This window comes from Nymphalis io, chromosome 21, assembly GCF_905147045.1.
Source record: "Nymphalis io chromosome 21, ilAglIoxx1.1, whole genome shotgun sequence".
Classification (NCBI taxonomy): Eukaryota; Metazoa; Arthropoda; class Insecta; order Lepidoptera; family Nymphalidae; genus Nymphalis; species Nymphalis io.
This window is the reverse complement of record NC_065908.1, coordinates 7,656,332-7,682,170: the sequence shown is the minus strand read 5'-3', so window position 1 is coordinate 7,682,170 and position 25,839 is coordinate 7,656,332. Positions and strand designations below refer to the sequence as shown.

General features: G+C 35.4%; 2 protein-coding genes across 4 annotated transcripts in view; both read right to left on the bottom strand.

Moving 5' to 3' along the window:
- The window catches only part of LOC126776764 (brain tumor protein), a 486,286-nt gene that overhangs the window by 425,216 nt on the left and 35,231 nt on the right, over positions 1–25,839 (bottom strand). The gene's annotated exons all lie outside the window — the stretch shown is intronic.
- On the bottom strand, positions 2,017–3,923 carry LOC126776681 (uncharacterized). Its single transcript, XM_050499304.1, has 2 exons — positions 3,537–3,923; positions 2,017–3,438 (listed from the first exon to the last, which is right to left on the bottom strand). The coding sequence occupies exons 1-2, from the start codon at positions 3,921–3,923 to the stop codon at positions 2,017–2,019; spliced, it is 1,809 nt and encodes a 602-aa protein (XP_050355261.1).

Here is a 25,839-nt window from a genome sequence, read left to right as displayed (position 1 = left end):
AGTCCCGTCCCGTCGCGGTAATGAGGGTGTCGTCCGCGTAACAGAACACCCCCATACCGGGAAGGACGGGTGCCTTCAGAAGCCAATCAAAACCGACGTTCCACAGAATTGGGCCGAGGACCGACCCCTGTGGAACGCCGCAGCCTACCCGACGCCGGACCAACTTCCCGTCGCCTCCTGCCCATACGACCTCCCTGTCCTGGAGGTACGCCTCCAATAGTCTCCTCAGATAGATCGGCACCCCTTGGTATCGGAGTGCCTCTCTGATCGTCTCGAATGGGAGACTGTTAAAGGCGTTTGCAACGTCTAACGACACCGCCAGGACCACTTGACCCTGGGCCACTGCTTCCGTGGTCCGAGACTTCAGGGCGTTCAAGGCGTCGATCGTTGAACGGCCCGCCCTGAACCCGAACTGAGCCTCCGAGAGACCCGGACCGGCCTGGTCGAGGTGTTGAACGAGACGAGCTGCGAGAATCTTCTCAAACAATTTGCCCGTCTCGTTCAGCAGCACTATCGGCCTATTTGCCGAAGAGGAGCCTGGTGCCCGCCCCTCCTTTGGCAAGAGCACCAACTTCCCTTGCTTTCAAGGCTTCGGAAACTGCCCGCTGCGCAGACATTCGTTGAACAGCTCCCGAAGCCTTGTACCTAGGTATTCCAGGGCATCGCACAGAACACGCCCTGGAACACCGTCCGGACCCGGCGCCGTGTTTTTGGTCCTCAAGCGGCCGAGGACCATCTCCATTTCTCGCTCCGTGATCAATGGTGGGGCCACTAGGTCTTCTATCACAGAGCGAGGGGCCATCTGTGGAGGGACAAACTCGCCTGGGTGGGGAAACAGTTCCCCGACCAGGCGCAGAACGAGCTCCGGCGACAGCGTCTCCGTCACGGGAGTAGTTTGGGTGCGGAATTTTCCGCGAACCCCTCGATATGCTCGCCCCCATGGGTTTCGGTTGAGGCTCACCAGCAGCTCTTCCCTCGCCTTCTCTTTGGCCCGACTTATTGCCAGCTGCAGGTCCTTTTTTAGCTGGCGGTAAGCGGCCAAAAGCTGTCCCTCCAGGTCCACATCGAGGCCGTTGCGTCTTCGACAGCGGACGTAGGCCCGCCGCGCCCGATTGCACGTCGCCCGAAGCTCGGCTATTTCGGGCGACCACCAGTACACATGCCGGCGCTGGGCTCTGCGACGGGTCCTCGGCATGGCCGCATCGCAGACCTCTTTGAGGGCACGGCTAATGCGGCCCGCCAGCTCTTCCACCCTGGCACCCTCCCTCCGTCCCGCGGAACCCCACCGTTGCACAATGGCGGCCTCCTTGACTAGCTCGCGGTCTAAATGGCCAAGAGACCACCTCGGCAAAGTGGTCGGCACCCTCTGGGGTTCCGCCAGCCTGCGAGAGGTAGAGATCTCGAATCGGATGTAACGGTGGTCCGACAGAGTCTCCACCTCTTCCTCTACCCTCCATTCCGACACTCTGCGTGCTACGACAGGTGTGGCAAAGGAGACGTCCACCACGGACCCCCCGTTATGGCGCACGCAGGTGTGAGCCTGCCCCTTGTTCAGTAGGGATAGGCCGGAGAGTAGTGCCCACACTTGGACAGCCCTTCCTCGCAGGTTCGTGGCGGGGTTGCCCCAGGCGCGTGACTTCGCGTTTAAGTCGCCGAGAACCAGAATAGGTTTCATCGACTGTCTGGCCACCGCAGCTCTGAGCGATCCAAGATATGTCTCGAACTCTACCAAGCTGCGGTTAGGGGAGAAGTACGTTCCCACAACTACGTACTCTCCCCACTCCGCCACTACGTAGCCCGAGCCCCTCTTAATGAGTGAGAGGGGAGGACCTGTTCCGTTGCGAGTGAGGACCGCCACGGTGTCGTCCAAGTCGCCTGCCCAATGAGGTAGGGGAGGGACGTAGTAGAGCTGGCAGGCCACAGCCAGGTCGATCTCCCACTCCGCCATGGACAGCAGTAGGTCTTGAGCCCCGGCGCAGTGGTTTAGGTTCGTCTGAAGGAAGCTGAGTTCTGCTCTCATGACGACATTGCAGCTTCCTCCTCGGCCTGGTGCCGTCCGACATTGGAGGTGGTCTGTGTGCCTAAGACCACCTTAAAATTCGTGATGGGTGGGATGCACTCCCTCGACCCCATCATGTGCCCGGAGGGCTTTCCAGCGTCCGCACACACTGCGCAGCGCAGCTTCCCCGTGCAGCCCGCCGATTTGTGGCCATCGACGCCGCACCGGAAGCAAAGTCCCGCACGTTCAGCCCTAGATGGGCAGAGTGCCTTGGTGTGGCCAAGACCCATGCACTTGAAGCAGCGCAAAGGACGCTGCTCCAAAACGTGTACCCTGGCTGGACTCCATCCAACCAGAAGACGACCGCTGTCAGACAGTTTTTTCGCCACCGCTATCGGACATGTCACACGAGCTATACCCATGTATCCGGGTCCGCGTGACATCTCTCCGCACCTAATCGCCTCAACGGGGCAACTCCTCTCACGAGCGACAGCGGCGATTAACTTTTCCCTAGTGACGGAGTCGTCTAGGCCCGTCACCCTTAAGTCCACCTTCATTGTAGGGCCAGTCAGTAGCGTTAGCCACCCCATCCAAAACAGTGCGGAGCTTCTAGGCAAGCTTTTCTGCTTGGTCCGACTGCGCCCTAGGCAGCTCCAGGACTTGGCACCCGTCGCAGAACGAAGGACTTTAAGTCCGCCACAGATATCGAAGTCCTGAAGCTTTACACCCTGCTCGGCTCGCTCCAGGACGTGGGCGTACGTGACACCCTTTACTTGCGCCTCCGGCTGCAATGTTACGATCACTGCAGCCGTGCGAGGGGTAGCCAACTTCGGTTTCGGAGCTTGAGGTGCTATTGGCTCCATTGGCGCAGCTGTAGTGGGTACAAAGGCTGTGGGGGAAGGTTTCTTTCCCTTCCTCCCCTTCTTTACTACGGTGGACCAGGACGACTCCTGGGCCTCCCATGACTGAGACTCCGGCGCGGTCGAGGCGACAGAGGGACCAACTATCGGTGTTGGTGGTACGGCTGGAGCCACCGGCTTCCGCACAGGTGCGGCCACTCGCTTGGGTGTGGGTGATACAAAAGGCGGTGAAGTTGTTTGGGCCGCCTGGGAATAGGTCGGACCGTTTGGCTGCATCAACTCCCGCCTCTTGTCCGCCGCTAAGGGGGGGTGATGCTCCTTGACGGGAGGGAGGCACTCCTCAATGCCGTTCAAGCGGGCGTTTATTGCGCCGACCGCAGACACTATGGATGCCTTTAACTCCTCAAGTGCCTGCGCATCCCGCGTGGTGTTGGCCACCGAATCGTTCGCCGCTGCCACCGTTGTTCGCATCTCCGTGAACTCACGGCGGTGGGCTTTTAGCTCCGACTTTAAGTCCTCTATTTCCTTGCGTAGGTGTCCGTTATCCGCGCGAAGCGGCGAGTCTCCTCCGCTTCCGTCCTGGAAGCCAGGGCATCAACAATACCCTGGAGAGAGGCCGTGGACTCCCTCAATGTTGACACAAACCCTCCTTTTAAGTTGGAGGATTTCTACGCCACCTCTAAAATGAGGGCTGCGTTACGGCCAGCTTGCGCGCGAAGTTCCTCCACGCCCAGCTTCGTGGGATCTCCCGTGGCATCCGATGCAGACTCCTCCGGGTCCAAAACAACTTTTGGAGTTCCTTTCCGGAACGCCCTACTCCGGAGCGAGCGCTCGAACGCCTCTTCCCTGGCCTCTTCAGCCTTCGCCTTAAGCTCGGCCTTAGCCTGAGCAAGGCTTCCGCGTCCTCTTGAAGCAAGCTTCCCCCGACGAGCACTGCTACATTTAGCCGCTGCTCTGACTTCCGTCTCCGTATCGGAGCCGGAATCGAGCAGGGCGACTGCCACAAGTGGGCGTTTACGCCTAACATTATTAGTGTCGGACGACAATTCTGTGTCAACGTCCATCGTCGACACAACAACAACAACAATAAACAATTATGACAAACAACAACAACGACAACGACAACAACAAGCAAAAATAGGTCTATGAAAGACCTTTAACCAAACGACAAAACCAATCCTTAACGAAAAACCAAATCTAACAAAGCCAATATAATATGTCACGACAGAAAACAAAAACCAATAAATAAGCGAGGGTATTCGAAGAAAACATACTAGAAACATTGATAACAATATTTAACTTGTACACGTCCGAACGGTTTGACGGTTCGAGCGCCAATCCTCATATAACTATCCTGAATTAATTATTTACCTGTTTACATGTATCTATAAATGTAAATACCCATAAACAGCATTGAGCTAATAAATGATTCATTAGAATTAAAAGGTTAAAAATCCATAACGTGAAGCACTATCATAAAAAATCGTAAAAAGATTAATAAAATTACTAGTAAAATAACTTGTTAGATCACGTAATGAATTATATTAATACAAACGCAAATAGTGTTACGAAATCTTACGTAAGCCGGGGCAGAATTCTACTAATTTATAACGATTACGATACGTTCCCGATTCAATTCCAATCCAACTTTGAATCATCTGTATTTATTCGAATCGGAACCGAACCGATATGATGTTAACATATACCGTTATGTCAAAACCAAACTTAATTCTTAAGTTATAATAGTCTAAGTCGATAATTAAATAAAATAATAAGAAATCGGAAAAACGACAACGATTACGCTTCGATTTGATTGCGATAAAGTGACAATTTGTTAGTAGAATTTCACCCGGTGTACTTATGTAAGCGACGAGATGCGACATAGAGCGACACGACAACGACGACTGCGAGCAACGCGTGCAATCCTTAGTCGTCCGTTAGGGACAAACGTCACGATATAAGTTTGTTCTTGTTAACCATTGGTAATATACTGCGTTATTACTCGAAAATTTATATTTGAAATTCTAAACGTTATAAAACTTTATAAAAAAATGAAGGAAAACGTCAATATATCGTATTATAAGGGCGTTATTTATCTTTAATAATAAAAAAGCATATCATTATGTACCATAAGACTAATCTTATTATAAATCGAATATAATAAAAAAACAGTTATGTAACATAAGTTATGTTGTTGTTAAAATATAAAAATATTTTTGGAACTTTAAACTGCTTTTTTCTATAACATTATATAATACTATAAATCCGTACTATGAAATGATTGTAATTAATATAAAATTAACAAGTAGTATATTGTAGTATTTTTTACTGTTAAGTGTAATTATAATTGTTTGTTTCCCAAATAAATAAATAAATAAATAAATATGCTATTAAATAGTACAAGATATTGTATATTAGATATATAAACATATTATTCAAAAATGACATATTTACTTCTCTTACAAAATCAAAACGTAATTCAATTTAGTACTTACTTCATTTGGGTAACGACTATTTACTCTAAAGGAGATGTAAATATACGACATCGGAAATATATATTCGCGGTATGTACTATACGAAAACAAAGATATGACATATGCATAAAATATGTTGAACAAGAAACATGTGTCGCTTTGTTCGCAACTCCAGACGTCAGACGGCCGTCCAGACAATAACCAACTAGATAGATAGATACTGCCCGCCTCCTGTCTATTTCGCGTTCTCAATAGAAAAGAAAGCTAATTTAATTTCAAACCTGGTATATTGTAATTTATACTAACATAAATATATGAAATAGTTTTGTAATTAATTTATATAAATATTTTAGTGTTAAAAAAATAAAAAATAAATGTTAAGCTGGTCAATGAAATCCTAAGTCAAAGTTGGATAAGACAAGGTTTTAAGCCAATTTTCGATACAAAGTGCACAAAGATTACTTAAATATATTATAACGGGACGTTTCGTTAGTTTTTCTGTTTCTTACTACGAATTATTTCTCTAAGAAAATAAGGGCTGATAATAATAATAATTGTAAGTCACAATAGTTCTCGAATCTTCCTGAAAAAAAAGTCATAATGTATTCATAAGTAAGTAACTTTCAAAACAGACGAAAATCGAACTATATTAATAAATGGCTTTACTTATGTTTTTAGCTAACGTTGCTTAGCGATTGTTTAGTTAAACAGTGATTTATCTCTTTCTGTCATTGACATTAGAAAGAAGAAAGAAAAGAAAGAAAGAATATGATTTGACATTAGAAAGAAGAAGATAAAAGCATTGTTTAACAAATCACCGGCAAAATAACTTTTATAATAAGACCGTCTACAACATTTATAAGGCCGATAATTATTAAACACGTGTCAGCTCCGTATATAATCTATAAGTATAAAATGACAATTTATTCATATTTATTAAATAATATATAAATGCAAAGTTAACAATATAGAGCAAACAAAAAAAAGTCAGAACGCTATTACAAAAACATCAAATTCTTATAAAAAAACCACCTTCTGCTGTTGTAACGTCCTTGACAACATCGGCCTTGTACAAAGGCGGTCAATTGCAACTTTTTTTTCGTAGCCAACGTGAAATGTCTTGATTGTTAAAAAAACGGCCCCTTTTATTCACAGTATTTGTAAGGTGACAGTGTAAACTAAGTTTTATACATTTAGCAATAAGGGTTATTTTCACACGATTGTTATTACTTGACTATGGATAACGGTTCGGCAGACTTCAATTCTTGCCCCAGGCGTCGCCTTTAGGGCTTAGCGTGTTAACATTCGCTTAAAAATGATTCTAATGGTACTATATTCAAAAGTGAAAAGGTTACTCGCATTTTTAAAATGGAAAAAAAGATTTGTTCTATCATTTTTAAAGCAGTTAAATTGTTTGTTAAATAAATAAAAGACTTCATATTTTTTTTAAGTGTTTCAGCTCTACATTATTACAATTTGAGCGTGTTTTAGCTAACGCACTTATTACGCGATGCAATGCGGAGAGATTAAAAACAACTCAACTAAACTTATATTATAAATTAAATAAATAATGTTGACGATATTACAAAATAAAAACTTAGGTATGCTCGATACAAATAATTACATTGACTCACACACTCTTCAAGTCAGAACACAACAATATTAATTAACAATATTATGAATATTTGGCGGGGTTGCACAAAGCCCTATAAGCAAATCGTATTAGCATTACTTTAATAACTGGTGGTTATTTATTGTTCGTACAAATAAAATATTTTGGGAGGCCAATTTATAAAAGAATATATATATCCTATAATATAAGAAATGAGAAAATAAAACCAAAAAAGAGAGTCATATCTTCTACAACAGTGTGGGCTAGGAAATGGCTTCCTAATGTGTTGTCACATGTGGACCGTTTGTGTAGGCTCGAGTAAGGGTTACTCGTCTGAGCCTTGCGTTGAGTGAGCTAAGTTATCTCAGGGATCTTAGCTGCAGTTTGCGATATCGCAGTAGCCCCCATACTACGCCGTCGCATACTCGGCCGTCGCATACTATGCGACGCGGAGCGGAGTTTAAAGCAGCCCTCCGCCACGACTGCCTTACTGCGTAGACACGGACTCCCCACGTGTACTGCGCGAACGGTTCTATTTAAATGAGGCGTGCGTAAAAACTTTGATAGCGCGATGTAGGATGTTTGTGTTTTTTTTTAACAAATATTTCAAAATGGTATAGTCATTTTAACGTATAATATTTTTTTATCGAATACTTATATACTTTTAGTCTATGTTTTATTATTATTATTATCAAGTATTTTTTTAATATATTGGACTTTAAAATTCTATTGTTAATATGAAACGATATATTTATATATCAGCAATTTGAGAGATAAAAATAAAGTATTATTATTTATTATTTGTTTGTTATTTGAAAATAAATTACTTAGTAATCGTTATCACATAAATCACTGAATAGTAAAAAAAAATTTTTAATTTACAAAAAGAGAGTCATATTTTCTACAACAGTGTGGTTGAGGATACCAATCTGCTCCTCGCTTGCTAGCCCTCAAAGAGTGGCTGTAACTTGAACCATCAAATGGACATCGACTGTGTGCTAAAAGCTTACATTGCTTGAGCGAACACCGAATACATCATTCACGGTAGCCCCAGGCCATAACTACGCGAATCACGTGCGGAGATTAAAGCAGCCCTCCGCGTCAACTGCCTTCCTGTGTAGAAACGGACTCCCCACTTTGTAGCTCAGAGCGTTCTATATATACGTAACGCGCGTAAAAACTTCGATAGCGCGATGCAGGATTCGAGGAAATCTGACTTACAATTATTTTTCTTTTTAATAACAAATTGTTCTTTATATATATTTTTTGAGATATTTCTCAAAAGATTAATGAAAAATAATATATGTGCCCTTAAAAGATTTTTGTTTCCATAATAAAAAAATATCATAGAGTTTAAAAATTGTATTATGGGAAATTGAATAATTTTTTATTAAAATTTAATATGATTACTGAATATTAAAATATGTAAGGAAATATAAAAGCCAATGAATTCGTACTACTAATATATATTATTCATTCTATTATATATTTAATCATGTTTATTTAAATGTAAGAAGTATACAATAAATTTAATTAATATTATAACTTAGATGAATGTTTCCCTTTACATTGCTTAGTCTAAACAAATTTTAAAATGTGATCAATGTTTACCAATGGGCAATGTCCAGATTGATTATCAACATCCAGGTATAGATAACCTATAAAAATAGACTTTAAATGTAAAAGAAAAATTTGTTGTAGAGAAGCAGAAGTGTTTTCTAGAAGCGCAATGAATTATTTGATAAAATTTTAAAGGGAGATTAGAATATAAACGTTTGCCGGGTGAAGTCAAAGCGTTCCATTACTTTATAATGTGATAAAAATAGTAAAGTAATATATGTATCTATAGGACCATTGAAGATCAATATATGTCATGCTTTAATTGTTTGTTTTGTTTCGCCATAATGCTTATATTATTAATAATTTTAATATTACGCATTTTGTATATGATTATAAGAGAAGATTGAGAGAAGATTATTTTTTAACAAAGGATAAACTGTAGAGCCGTTTTCACACTTTTGGTAAGTTGTTACTAGTGAGTTTTTATAGATTAATGGTTTGATAATAAACCAGGCGTGTAATATTGGAGTAGTTTTTTTTTTTTTGTTATTCTCTTTGTCACACCAACAACTGGATAGAGTCAAATCAAATCTATATATTATATTATATAAAAAATAAGTACATAAACTTATTTTTTTATATTCTTCTCGTATTCAATTTTTTAAAATATTCGTGTTATTTTTGAAATGGATATAGGGTATCTAACTCCTACATCTCTTCCTTCACACGTAGGCGGAGTCACAGTCGAAAAGCTAGTTATTTCATATATAATCCCGTCTGTACTGGCCGTCGTCGCGTTTGGACTCTACTACCACTTACCATCAGGTGGAGTAGAGTAATTTCCCGGCGAATATAAAAAAAAAAACATACATATATATCCTAAGATAGTCATGCACACGTGCTATATGGTCAACTGAAGTGAAATTTAACTTCCAAGATACAGATTATCGCCTAGTTTGAAGTCAATAGAATTATGTTTGAGTATCAACTATAATTATCCTGTCATGTCACGTACCTGGTTTTTTATATCATAATTATGTTTTTATTTTATTATTATTATTCCTTTTTTTATTTAGTATATTTATATAAAACTATATTTTTATTTTTAAAGCGGTTTTTTTTTCTCAATATATTATTATTATTGAGCCGGTTGGCGTGGTTGGTAGAACACTTGCTTTTCACGGCGAAGGTTGTGGGTTCGATTCCCACCCAGGACAGACATTTGTGTGCATGAACATGTCTGTTTGTCCGGAGTCTGGGTGTAATTATCTATATAAGTATGTATTTACAAAAGAAAAGTAGTATATTTAGTATATCAGTTGTCTGGTTTCCATAGCACAAGCTTTGTACAAGCTTAATTTGGGATCAGATGGCCGTGTGTGAAAAATGTCCCCGGATATTATTATTATTATTATTATAATAGTATAGTATTAGAATACATTTTTCATTTAATTATTATTATTAAATTCATAAAGAAAGCCGAGATGGCCTAGTGGTTAGAACGCGTGAATCTTATCCGTTGATTGTGGGTTCAAACCCCGGCAAGCACCATTGAATTATCATGTGCTTAATTTGTGTTTATAATTCATCTTGTGCTTGACGGTGAAGGAAAACATCGTGAGGAAACCTGCATGTGTCTAATTTCATTGAAATTCTGCCACATGTGTATTCTACCAACCCGCATTGGAGCAGCGTGGTGGAATAAGTTCCAAACCTCCTCAAAAAGGGAGAGCAGGCCTTAGCCCAGCAGTGGGACATTAACAGGCTGTTACTGATAAAGAAAACAATGAATACCGATTCTTTATATTATATAACAAAAGTATAGTGACTAGAAAAATTTAATTAGCACAAAATACTACATAATATTATATTGGAACTTACCTCGTGGAATACGTAACAGTATGTTAGCTATACATACATATAGATATGCCTCAAATGCCTTACCTAACCATATATATATGTATATATGTATGCGGTCTCGTAACTGGCCAGTTTATTGCCAATAATGCGGGAGCACACTTAAGGAAGATGCGAAGTATGGTTCGAGGCGTAGACGAGAAGCGATTGATTGGATAATAGCCTTCAATTTGAATATTGTTTTTATTACTCAAATATATTTTTTTATAAATAGGTAGGCGGACTGGCGTTAGGAACTAAGATGTTACGCCTCTTGTGCCTGTAGTTATACTGGCTCACCCTTCAAACTGGAACACAACAGTACTAAGTTGAATATTTTTTCGCTTAACAGCATATAGGGCATCGCCAGCCCGAATCAATAGAGTAATTTAAGTAATGCAAACATATATAAAATAAACAATAAGTATATTTGATCTTTTTATCGACAATAATTGAAATATAGCAGAAAAAAAATAACTTACAGCAAACCGGATCAGACCACTCTCCAGGTGGTATTAGTAGGAGTTATTAAGCAGTACCGCTATCCGATACCTACCTGGGATAAATTCTACTAAGCTATAACGATTACGAAACGTTATCGATTCAAATTTAATCCAACTTTAACTATTCATTCGGACTGGAACCTAACAGATTTGTTAACATACATTGTGTTAAAATAAAACTTAATTGATAACTTTTATTTGAATAATTGATAATTAATTTAAAGAATAGGAAAACGGCTTAACGACAACGATCACGCTTCGATTCGATGGCGATATAGTGACAATTTGTTAGTTAGTTAGATTAGGGGGGCCCTGGCTGTCGACGAGACGAATCAAATTAATATATGATAAATATTTACATATACTTGCAAACGTTTGATCGATATGATAATTAGACATTAGAATCGACCTTCTGACTGACCTGACCTGACCTATTTACATACTGACTTTTTAATTAAATTATTTATATAATTATAACATTAATAATATTACTTTATAATATAGTTTAAATATTATGCTTTGTAACTTTGTATGTGAATAAAGATTATTTATTATTATTTATTTATTTATAATATTACTTTCTATTACGTGAATGTGGTTTCAGATGCAAAGAGACCACGAATACAGCCAATTAAAAAAAATGACAAAATGACTCAAATAATGATACAAGGTTTTTGGATTCGTTGATCAAATATTTAAGTAAATTTCTGCATCGAAATAATTATTTATATTTGTCGTCTCAGAAACTAATACTATACATATTATATTATATAAAAAATTACCAGTTATACTCATTCGGCTTCGAATATCTTGTCACTTAATTAACACCAGTGTTTTGTGAAGTCTATGTATTACGCTCATCAAATGTTGAAAGCCGACTTAATGTGATACGCTATTTTGATGTTTATATCCTTTAAATGTAATATTTATTAAGGTCAATTTCGCATATCTCCTACTGACGTTTAACGATTGATCGATAAATTTTCTGTCGTGTTTGTTGTCACAGAATATCTCTTCATTTATATTTTGCTATGGAACTTCATGCTTATTTGAAAGTTTTTTTTTTCTAAATTTAAATATAGGTTTTTTTTTTAAATTATTATTATAAAATATTTCAAAATATAAATATTTGTATAATCTGTAATCTGTAACAGCCTGTGAATGTCCCACTGCTGGGCTAAAGGCCTCCTCTCCTCTTTTTGAGGAGAAGGTTTGGAACTTATTCCACCACGCTGCTCCAATGCGGGTTGGTAGAATACACATGTGGCAGAATTTCAGTGAAATTAGACACATGCAGGTTTCCTCACGATGTTTTCCTTCAACGTAAAGCACGAGATGAATTATAATCACAAATTAAGCACATGAAATTTCAGTGGTGCTTGCCCGGGTTTGAACCCACGATCATCGGTTAAGATTCACGCGTTCTTACCACTGGGCCATCACACATGGGCCAAAAATTTTGTATATTGTTTTTGCGAAATTGTGTTGATCATTTTACGGTTAAATTTGATGAAAGAAATATTACATCATTGCTCTACATTTAGGGTTTTAATTCTTTAACTCACAATTTATAATTATGATCCAACATTTCACGAGTTTCTAGTCAGGATATTGCATAAAAATTTTAATGTGATTTTTGTTACTGAATTCTCTAAGCTAATCGCTTAATTCTTTTAATTCTTAGTTCAGCGCTGTTTATGTGTTTTCACGACAGTTCATGTGAGTTGTTTGTGTATCCAAACCCTCGCAAGCGTCTTGGACGTTTAGGTATTGTAGACCTTTATTCTAACCGTGCGAAGCCGGAAACAATAGCTAGTGTAGTATAACAGTACTATGATATTTTGTGTAAAGTATTTGTCAAATATCACCATCCATAATTTTATCGTTGTATCAAATAATATATAGAAGCTAAATTAACAACGAGTTCAAGCATTGTAATAATTATCAGTTCTTTATTTCAACAGCAGTTAATAGAATCATTATAAATATATGTCTAATATTTAATAAAATATATATTTTTTTTAACTTAAGGCAGCTCTCGCTGTAAATTAGTACAGCCACCCCGGGCCGGCACTTAAGAGAACTGCGATTGTTCTTGCCGACGCTATAGCTCGGAAATTGTTTTAAACATTTGTACCGACCGAAAAACAATTACAAAATTCAAATTTTTCTCTGCATATCACGGAACTCTTTATAATTAACAAGCTTACAATCGTTATAATTCAAAATCACTATGTGCTTATATTATTAACATTTATTTATTAATACATATGAAATAATAAGGACACATCATTATTTATATTATTTTACATTTATAAATACAACATACGAATCCAATATAGCTCAGTATGTTTAATTTTTGTATAAGGAAAGATAAAATCGATCCACACGCTTTAATTGCTACGCTGAACTGAACACTGCTAAATATAACATAAAAAAAATATAATAGATTGCATAAGAAATATGTAGGTTTCCAAATTTTCTCCAGAAAGACAACGACAATATATTTTTTATAGATAACTTAGACTAAATATATTTTGCTTTAAAAACGGGTCAAAAATGGCGACTGCAGTTCATATTATACATTTAGTTGTTATAAGTATTCATTTCGAAAAAATACAGACGGCGTGTTGCGTCGAATTCTTGGAATATAATCTTATAATCCTAATAATATAACCCGTAGGAAGTCTGAGTGTAAAATAATTAGATTCATTTTAATGAAGCTTGCATATTAGACAGCTTTGTGGAAACATAAATGGCAATTGCAACTTTTTAATTATTCACCGCAAAAATGAATAAAATGATTATTTAATTATATAATAATAAAAACATCAATTGAAAGTCAAACTATAGTTTTACAATACAAATTTCTTTATTTAAATGTCTGTAATGAGAAAACAAGTAATTGATATATTTCAAATAAAATCAGAGATGGCCCAGTAGTTAGGATGCGTGAATCTTAACCATCGATTACGGGTTCAAACCCAGGCCACTGAATTTCTATATTCTTAAGAATTTAGAAATTCAGTTCATACTCGGCGGTTACGAAAAAAATCGTGAGGAAACCTAAATATGTTTAATTGCACTGAAATTCTGCCACGTGTGCATCCACGAAGCGTTCAAGGCGGGAACCGCATAATATAATTGACAAATATTCCAAGAGTCAACATAGTCTATGTTGACTCTTGGAATATTATTAGTAGTATTTCAAACGCCGAAACGGTTTGGATATAAGAGAAAAACGTACTTAAATTCTTTTGAAACCTGTATACTCTGTTTTTTAAAACCGTTCAAATATCAAAGTTTAAAAACTATCTACGTAAAGCAAACTACCTGATTTTTTTTCAAACAAACAACTGATTTTTGCTTTGTTATAAAATAAAATATTACAAACATATAATATTTTATTTCTTCAATTTTGTCCGGAAATATTTTGTACATTTCAAAACCACATTGTTATTTCATACGAAACAGTTCACAAGTAGATATACATATACAACCGTAACAAAGGTTTTCGGATGCTACTACATTCGCACTTTTATATTTATCTTGAAATTATTTTACTATTTTTTACAAATTCAAGGACAGATGAATATATACAAAATGAAAAGACTGAAGAGGGATGGGCTGGTCACGTATACAAAAAACTGATAAACGTTTGAGCAGACGAGTCTTAACAGCACAGGACGCCCTCAGGCTAGTACCTCAAGAATGTAGCAGAAACCGACTTAAATCTGAGAGCTTTGGCACACCTTGAGAGAAGCTTATGTTCAGCAGGGGATGAAATATGGCTGACGATAAAATTTATCTTTAATATATATTTTAAAAACGACTAATATTTTTACATAAGCACTTCATGACCAAATGTGATGAATGAATACGTTATTGCTATTTTGGTTAGGTGTGAACGTACAATCTATATATCGCTTACTCTTATATTTATGAAAAAAAGTATACAATTTATTGCTATTATAATTATAATTGCCATGTTCAATTATAGAATCCGAATTCAAAATTTTATAAATAGAACAGAAATAAATCGAACGCTAAAACGAAATCAATTGAAAGAATACTCACAATTGAAGGCGGGAAATGAAAGAATTGAAATAAAAAGAGGAGAAACGTTCCGGAGATATTAGACAAAATTTAAGGAAGAGATTGGAGGTAAACAAAATGTGTAAGAAGAGTGAGGTCATCCATCACAATGATGGATTATGTATGACTGAGATTTATTTAAAATTGTCTAGTTATCTTATTGCGAATAATATTTTTTCTTTGAATTAACAAACGACCCGTTGTACATGCCTTTGATGTATCTTTCTGTTATTTTGTTTAACTTTAGAAGCATCATAATAAAAAAAATCAGGTGTCCTTTTTTAATTGCATTCATAGTTTTATTACGTTATACTGGTGATAGGGCTATGTGCAAACTCGTCTGAGTAAATACCACACACTCCTCAGATATTCTACCGCAATAGCAGAACTTGCTATTGTTGTGTTCCGGTTTAAGGGGTGAGTGAGCCAGTGTAATTACAGGACATAATCTTCTTAATCTTAAAATCTTAGTTCCCATGGTTGGTGGCGCATTGGCGATGTAAGCGATGGTTAAAATTTCTTTTAATGTAGGGCGGTGGTGACCATTTACCATCTGATGGCCCATTTACTCGTCTGCCTACCTATTCTATAAAAAAATACATATGTTCCTGCCTAAAAATACATAGATGTGCAAATCTTTATGTATCAAGTTTATTTTAATACTTAATATAAATAAATATCTTAACTTTTCCAGTACATAGCTTATATAGTTATAATAACGTATTTATAGAATTGCACGCTCGATGTCGTTATTCATCAAAAACGCAATGCGCAAACAGTAATTAATATTTATAAAAATATTTAATTACGATAAAAATAAATTATAGCTATGTAACATAATGAACAAACTTACTATTTCAATTCAATCTTTGCTATTCGTCGCGGATTTTTATGAAACATCATTACAAGTTCGCTTAGATAAATATTTGGTACAGCGGTATAAGATTTTTTGACGAGCCGGCTGGCGTGGATACTTGCCTTTCACGCCGAAGGTTGTGGCTTCGGATCCCACTCAGGACAGACATTTTTGTGCATGAACATGTCTGTTTGTCCTGAGTCTTGATGTAATTATATATATAGTGTGTATTTACAAAAGAAAATTAGTATATGTAGTATATCAGTTGTCTGGTTTCCATCGTACGAGCTCTGCTCAATTTAGGATCAGATGTGTGAATAATGTTCCAGGATATTATTGTTACATATGTATTGTCAATTTAATTAATGCTTACATTTGTATACAATAATTGGTTGTAGAACTATATGGCAGCCCGCCTGGTAAACCTTCCACTCATCACCTATCCTACAGCAATACTTAATGTTGCTATGTTCCGGTTTAAAGGGTGAGGATGCCAGTTGAACTACAAAGAAAGGACATAACATAGTACCCAAGGTTGGTGACGCATTGGTGATGTAAGCAACAGTTAATATTTCTTACAGCGCGAATATCTATGAGCGATGGTGACCTTGGGGGAGGCCTTTGTCCAGCAGTGGACGTCTTTCGGCTGGTGATACCATCAGATATAAAAATAAAAACATAGTTAATTCCCTATTTTTTAACGTTTGTATATAGTATGATTGGTTAAATAGGAAAATGTTAATAAACGTGTTTTTATTTGTTGAGTTAACGCGATATCAGCAGACGAATTCTGTCGATACATTGGCATATAATAAATGGTATATTGACGGTTAAAAGTTGGATAAAATTGAAATATGTAATATATAAGTAAATTTATTTTTTCAACTATACAATTTACAATTTTGCAATTTAAAATTAATGATAATCTTACCACTTTCTTCATTTAACTAAGCTGTCTTTTACCTGTAAAAGAAATAACAGTTACAAATTAATGTTATAATAAAAAGATACTAAGCTTCAACTATATATTAAAATATAAAAGAAAAGAAAATCTTTAAAATAGCAAATAATAATTTAACGAAGAAAAGCATCGTCTACTATTCAGTACCATATTGAGATTTTCCCAACACTGATTTTCAATCAGATGTCAAATAAATAAAATAGTTACTGGTTATACTTATGCATAACTTTTTCATGTTGCCTTAAGGAAGTTTTGAATTTCCCAACGAGTTCATTCACTCCGACAATTTTCACGCCATTCGCAAACACCTAAAGGGCACCCGTAGCCTTTGAAGTTACATTTTTTAACTTCATTTTCACGCTTTTTCAATCTTCACGGGAAATTCGTTTTCAATTTCGCCTCTCGACTAGTTGCGCTGTTTTGAGTTTCTTTGTCTCAACATGTGTTTCTGCCTTGGACTCGTTGGATTTTTTGCTCACAAAATTTAAGGTTTCAATTTTAACACGCAAGTGAGATATTATTCTCTGAATAAGATGAATAGTACGAATACAATGGTAATTGTTAAGTTTATTTTATTTTTTCCAACTAACTCCAAACTCACCGTAGAAAACGGTCGTGCAATTTCAGAAAATGATATGCAACATAATAATCATAACATTTCAAGAATATACTCATCAAAATAGTATATTATATCCCTATGTCAACATTTCACTGGTGAGCAATGAAGTGATTTTTTACAGGATATTGGGTACAATGTGTAGTTTTTATGCCTTAAAAAGTTTCGTAAAATAATTATTAATTATATTTAAAAAAAACTTTTATTTCATATCAATTTACAAACCAGAAAACGCTTAAAAACCTATTGAATAAATAGCTCGGAAACCCGAGTACATAACGTTTGACCAAGCTTTCGATATATACAAATTGCTGTATTACTTATTTCATTTGAAATAAAGGCTATTTCAGCGTGAAGCGAACCTTATACAGGATGTTTGAAACTGTTCGGATCAGTCCGTGTGGTTGGTTTTGAATCCACAAGCTACGTGACCGCTGTTCCGTAACTCCGAAAAGCGAGCACTTGCAGTAAATCGTGGATTTCAATAAAACTCGCGCGTGTTACGGGTCACTTGTTTTTTTCATTAGAATAAGGAAAACTGATTTTTTTGATTTTTTTTCATTAAAATCAAAACTGACCTTTTACTTGTGATACTACTGCAATTTTAAGTTTAAGACTAGTTGGGCTAGCCAAGATTAGCCTATAATCTTGGCTAGCCCAACTAGTCTTAACCTTCCTAAAGATCCTGAAGTCCTAGTTTCAATCCCCGGCTCGAGCTAGAAAAAAAATACTGTTTTTTTTGTCAGGACATTCTAAGTAGCAGCTTGAAGTTGAAAGCTAGTTGTACCTGAACCGAACTATCTGTAGTCGTGGTATATTATAAAGAGTGCACCTGTGTTTTGTGTAAACACCTTGAACAGAATGTATGTATATCCGTAATCCGTAACTGCCCGTGAATGTCCCACTGCTGGGCTAAAGGCCTCCTCTCATTTTTTTTTCAGGAGATGGTTTGGATCTTATTCCTCCACGCTGCTCCAATGCGGGATGGTGGAATACACATGTGGCAGAAATTAGACACATGCAGGTTTCCTCACGATGTTTTCCTTCACCGTATAATATATATATATTCTGTAATAGTTTGCGAATGATCCTATACTCCTATACTCCATAGATCTACCTACCTGTTTATTATAAAAGTAAAAATACGAGTTAGTTCTTGATAATATGGTGTATATAAATTTCTGTTTTATAAATGAATACGTTATACGGAATATTCTGCTTAGAACATGGTCACATGGAAATGGCAACGAACGCGTAACGATGGAATCGCTTAATAAACATAAGAATTAAAACCTTAGGTACACAAAATATATATTATGAGTATACAAGAATAGACAAGAATTACTCATAGAATATTATAATATATTTGTACATAGAAAGTACCAGGCCGTTTTGATTTTTTTTCGTTCCACGGAGTCAGAGTATTACCGTGTAGTGCGTGATTGATTGTAAACACAAAACAACCCCATGGATATTCCGAGATGCTTGCCGGGGCTTAAACCCGGAATCTTAGGTTAAAATTGGTGTGTACTTAGAGCACTGAACTACATATGCATTAAAATAAAAATATATTAAATCAATTTAACATCCAAAGAATAATATAATTTATTACAGAATTATTTACAGTAAGGCCTTAAATATATACAAATAAAAGTTAAAATAGCTACTGTGCAAATCGTGACCGCGTGAAATGCTGGCTAAAATCCCCGCATAATAGCAGCATTTCCTCTTTTAAACGCAATTCCAAGCTTCTGGGCGAAAAATGAACCAGCCCTCCTGTCACATCTAAATATGAAAAGTACGGAGATTAGAATAATTATATATAATAAATGATTATTATGTAAATTCTTACATTAAAAGAAGTAAATCTTTTTTTTTAAATGCAATAAAAAAACCATTTGATATTTGAAATACGAAAAGTCCTTGTATCATTTCTAGTCCAGTTTAAGGTCCTAACACATCGGTGATTTAAAAAGAAAAAGTTTGTGAGTATTTTTAATTTTACTTTCAATGAACGAATAATTTGAAACTTTCGTTGCATTCTCTTGTTCAGTTCATTGAAGTTGCGTTTTTAAATCCCAAATGATAAATACAAATGTTAAAAAGTAAATTCTATAATAATTTTAAATCATGACTATATTCCAGTTTCATTTTTATGTATAAATACCAATATATTTATGTATATGTGTGTGTATATATCACTAAACTTCTCGTAAACGACTGGACCGATTATTATGTTTTTTTTTTTTTTGTGTGTGATTGAGTCTGGATGGTTAAGATTACACCTGATAGGTGTCGCTACCACTGGGTTTCTTATTTCACCCGTACATCGGGACGGGCAACTAGTGTAGTATATAAACCTTAAATATATGAATATTGATGTGATGAAATATAAATATATTAATAAACAGTATCAGATTAGAAATTCAACGTAAAATGAAAATAATACTTTTCTTTATTTCAATACATACATTAGCAATAAAGTTAAAATTTAAATAAAATAGAATCATTCGAATCCTGAATCTTTCAAACCAGACAATGCATGGTAGTAATATAATAACGACAACGTTTGAAACCTTACCAAGCAAAAGGTTTGTCGTGTACATAAAGCCCGTTGTTCCGAACACAAATTGCCAATCAGCTTGTAATTCTAAATGTTGCTCTAACATGCCAATCAAATACGGAATATTAACCGTGAAATTTTGGGGATATACGCCATTTTAAATCCAAAGCACCGTTTACCTCTTAACCCAATTTGTTTAACTGAAATTTACCATTTTAAAATTACCATTAACCTACATTTTTGGTAGCAAATAAAAAACCCTTGGTATAGAACTGCAATATTGCTACGATACAGTAAAATTGTTTGTATAAATGAGAGAAATTTTGTTATTTGTAAATTATATATTTTATTTGTTGGTATTTTTATTTATTGTATTTGATTGATTTCGGTCAATACGGCTAAACTCATAGACTAGCCAACTAGCATAGGAGATATTGTATTGCACATGTGTGCTTTTTATCCCTATAATTTTTCTATCTTTAAGTCTAAAAAACGTAGAATCTTTCAATGACTTCTTACGGTTCTTATTTATATTATACATATTGTATTTATATTATAAATATAAAAACAGACGAAACGTTTCATCAGAATTCTTTAAGCCTAAGAAACAAAATATTTAAATTAAAAATTTAGAAATGATATTTCTATGGATTTGTCAAATTCGAAAATTGAATTAATACAATAAATAGAAGTACGCCATTGGATATTATAGTATATGGAATATGTCTCACTTAATGACCAATGACTCCATAAATTTAAACTAAAAATTAAACATCCGAAAAGCAATAAATCATCAATGGAGTAAAATTTCAAACAATTTCATATATACAGCATTTTATATACGACAACATTTTATATAACATGTTAATAGAAAAAGTTATACAAACAAAAACAAAAATACACCAATTCTGAAACACTCATAACACATTTCGTAAAGGGACAAACGTCTTGGGAATAGCGAGGATGGAAATCCAATTTCAACGTGCTGAAGATTCAACCATCACTCAAGAGCAGTCTAAATCCTTAGGTAGCAGACGGCACAGAAGCGCAGTAGATCCCTACAAAAGATGAATGTACCCGGCCGTAAATTACGAAGCGATTCCGACTTCCGGTAGAATGAGAGATTTTTACCAAGAATTCTCCAATCTTGGTCCAGGATTATGAATTTCACCATCGTCAGATACAAAGGCATTAGCCGGCAAATTGAAAAGCTGTTACATTTTACTTGATTTATGAGATGCGAGTCTTCTTATTTATCAAGGCGTTAAATTTAGAAATATAGCGGATTTCGACGTGTTTCACCCTCGATTATTTCAGTGTGAAGTTTCCCTTTGTGCTGTTTTTTGGCATCTGAAATTCAATTCCCCGATCATTGTGCGAGAAATGTATAGATTTGCAATTTTCTTTATTATAGGCTTAGGGTCTTTTTTATCTGAATTATTTGTGTATATTGTTATTTTTGTTTTTATCATTTCGCAAATGTTTTATCTTTTGTGTAAAATTTAAGCTTTAGATTTTATTTTTATTATAATTTTGTTATCCAATAGAGAATAACAAGTATAATAAATCAAATCAAATGAAAATACTTTATTCAACATAGAAGCATTACGCTTAGTTATTGATTTTATCAAATTAGAAACTACCAGTGGTAGTTTGTATCATTCATCAACCACCAGCTTGCTATCATCCATCAACTCACGTATTGTAAAATAAACTTTTGCACATAAACATTCATTTACATTTTTTTTTTTATTTAGCAATAGAGCATTTTGAGCACTTTGAACGCTTTCTGTGATCCTGCCGTATACATTGTCCCACAAAAAAGTTACTGATTCAATGTAGTCGGTTAACAGGAGTAATTAGTTTGTGTAAACTAAAAGTCACTAATAATAATTAAAAATTGTTGAAAAAGAAAAATTTGAGCGTTATAAACCAATTTCAATTTGCAGACAAGATTAACGAGCAAAATATTACAGACGAAATCCTTCGTAATATAAAGTAACCACTGTGAGATTTATTTCTATGTAAGTTCTTGTGACATATGACGTTATCTAAGTCATTGCTAATTTCGTTTATGTGACGGATCGTTGCTGGATGTATTCCAAGAATACCGATGTTCGACTCATAACATTGTATGTTAAGCTGCAAAACACTATACCATTGTGACTCGAGCCTAGAATGGAAGCATCTAAATTTGTATGAGGATTTTCGCATTGTTGCTGAGTTAGATAGAAATCGTGGGGACTTTATTTGACATACTTCCAAGGATAAGCCTATTCACTTGATAAAATCTACCCCTTATCTTTTTTATGTCCCTTCTTTAATAGAAACGTGTGTTAATAAAATGAATTGTTTTTAACATTTTTAAAAAATATATTGTTTTAATAATGATATTGGTTTTAAATAACAATCGCAATAAAAAATTAAGGGTTTGTAATAATATTTTTATTAGAAAATAAATTGAAACATTGAAAAAAAAATCTTATCCCTTCTGAGAGTTACTTCATCAAAGTTAAAACGAATTAAGGAAAGGCAAACGAGTCAGAATTTCTTGTTCAGAGGTCGCGATTCAGAAAGAAACAGGCGCGAGAAATGGCTACCAAATGATAGCTAAGATTTATTAAGAGAATTTGTCCTCTCCCGTCAGAGGCACTTACTAAATTAAGGACGCTACGGAGAGTGAAAAAATAGTCGTCAATTTTTCTTGCCACCTTTTGACTCGGATCTCTGGGCGTGTAACAAATGATGATACGGTAACAATTCCTAGTAAATAGCTTAATAGAGAAATAGGTGTTCAAAACGACGAAAGTGACAAGCCTAATAATATTGAAAGGGAAAAAATAAGAGCCTGTTTCTGAGTTATACGAACGTTAGAAAGCTTTCTTATATAGCTAAGAATGTAATACATAAAATAGACAAATGATTAGTGATATTATTAATTATTTAGTAAAGCTACATTGTTCAATTATAACTATTTTCAGCGTAAATATATATATGTCAGATATATATCCAGTTCCAACGTTCTGCAATATTTAAATGGCTTATTTTCAGCAGAATAGTTACATATAAAGAAGTGAATTTAATATATGTTTACACTGTTTATGTATTTGTAAAATTATTAATTATTTATGTCACTAATTATTTGCTACGACAAATTGGAAACTTAATTGTAATCGCTAAAATATAAGTTTAATTAAAATCATTGAAATTATTTAAGATAAATCATTTGTCATATTGAATATTTTAATTATTATGATTACATTACGTGATAACAAATAGGTTTTTTTGTCACAATCATTTTTATTTCAACATCTTCAAATTTGATATAAGTCAGACAAAATAAAAAGATTACTCGTTAATTTTCGTAAAGGTAATGAATGTCACACTCATTTATACGAATTATACGAAGAGTATCAACAATTATCTTAAAGTAAAAGTGCACTTCACAATGAAATAAAACTAAAAAGTACCATGATATCATAAACCAAATAGATGTGGAGAGCATTTTAGCAAGATCTTAATAAAGATCGCAGTTCAGTACTTTTTAATTACACTAGCTGGTACAAGTTTTTCATCAAAAGTTGGGGCGGTTTTCCATTATGCAAGCCAACCTCCATTCCCGAGTAAATTTAGTTTTAATCCCGGAACAAAAGCTAGCTCTTGAAAGAGATGTACCTAGTTACAAGAACGCTGTTCCATACTATGACTTAATTTTCATTTGAGATCTGAGCTTAGGGTCACAGCTGTGATTTTGTATGTAGAAATGATTGGTTCTTTTCATTATAACCCTTGACGATAATGAATTAATTGTAATTGTTGATAATGAATGAAATGCGGTTGTATTATAATAATTTAAAACTAGTGACAGTTTAACGGTTAATTTTATTTTAAACAAAATGTCAGTTAAGTGCTTTTAAGATCCTTTTTTGAATAATACATGAATGTTTGTTGTTTAAATATTTAAAAAAAAATCCTGGGTAAAAACTTTTGCAGCCTTTTAAGCTAGCCACTAGACTAAGACCGAAAACTTATAAACTCGAGTCATATCATTTAATATTGCCCTAAACTTGTTAAGTTGTTATCACTCCAGTTAACCCTTCGCCTCATCAATACAACTTGGCGAAGGGTGAGCCATTAATAGGCTTTCTTCTCCATAATACACGGACCGAGTACGTTCTAAGTACATAAGAACTATAAGCCCAACTACAAAGCTACAAGACTTAAGCGTATGGAGGTTTGAAGTAAACTATATTAATTTAAGATTTCAACTTTAGAACATCGCTAAGACATAATAATAATGGTCAAATATATTCTCTTATATAAACAATTAAATATAAAATTAATATGCTAGACTACAATGATGATAAAAACTTGTATATTTCTAATTATATATAGAATCTTCACAATTGGTTTATATGGTGACTTCGCTCATCTGGCAGTTTGGCAAATGGGTTACCTGATGGTAATTGTGTTACCACTGCTTATAGATATTTGTAGTTACGAATTATTAACAATAACTAATATCATCAACGTACCTCCAACCTTAGGAACTAAGATGCTATGTCCTTTGCAGTTTTTACCCTGCCTCACTCACCCTTCGAACCGCAACTCATTATCAATTGGTGGTTAGGTGGTGGAATGTAGTAATGAATGAGTGGTATCTACTCTGATGGACTTGCCCAAAGCTGTACCACAAATTATTATACATACCATTAAAAATGCAGTGTTAATATATTTTTTATTTTTTTATATAGTTGTAATGGAATAGGCGTTTGTCTGAAGACGAAGGTGGTACACGCCCATCCAAAAGAAACCTGTTCCAAAAGAAACGACTTGTATATGTGTGTGTAAATTACTTACGCACACCGACGCTAGTTAATAATCCACATAAGTTATACTACCAGACTTTTTAGACAATTATTTTCTTAAAAGATTTACAAAATCATTTACACAGAAAATTTTGTATAGCCAATTAAAGTGGCAAGTTATAATAACGAATAGAGGGTACATGTACAAAATTATATATACGTTCGATGTGTAAATGCATACAGAAATCCGCAGGTCAAATTTTCTTCTGTCTAATAATATTTAGACGGAAACTCTCTCTTAATAAATTATTAACATGCATTCAAAATAGACTTCGCGGCATAATTTCAAAGGCGTCCGTGTCCTCTTATCACCGACGTCACTCATCACGACAGACACGTAATAGGCGATTCACAGAACTGTCCGCAGATAACGAGTTAGTTAACAACACTTAGTTCTGAAGATTAAATATAATATTATGGTTATTAAATAACATTCGCTTAAGTATTTATAAATATTTTGACTTGTGCGAGTAATGAATTATTTTAAATTTTTGAACGCGAACGCATAATCTAAATCAAATTGATAATTTACTTAATTTATAATAACAGCCTGTAATGTCCCACTGCTGGGCTACCTCCTACCTCCTTTTCTTTTGATCCCTTTCAAGCTTATTCCACTATTCCACTACGCTGATATAATGCAGTTTGGTCGAAAAAAATAGTTTATTTAAATATGTAAGATTATGATCCTGACCCTACGGACGAAATTGTCCCCACTTTTAACACAAGCTTTCCGCTTAACTGAAGGGGAAAATAGGAATATACCTATTTAGTAATTACTCGAAAATAAGTACTCGTTATATTTAAAAAAAACTACCACTATTTTTATATATGAAATCTGCCCGCGAGAAACTAATCATTTCATATTTTTTATAACTCAATCAAAGTGTACTTCATTTAAATACTTTGAATCGTCTAAACTTATATTCATGGAGTTTTAAGAGAAAATATTTTAAAAAGTTTCAACGAATTGTTT

What these genes read in the sequence shown, in the direction of transcription:
- LOC126776681 (XM_050499304.1), bottom strand. Translation starts at nt 3,923, where the DNA reads ATGGACGTTGACACAGAATTGTCGTCCGACACTAATAATGTTAGGCGT. An exon ending in ACGCAGCCCTCATTTTAGAG is followed by an intron (nt 3,439 to 3,536) that starts GTGGCGTAGAAA and finishes CCTGGCTTCCAG; the next exon opens with GACGGAAGCGGAGGAGACTC.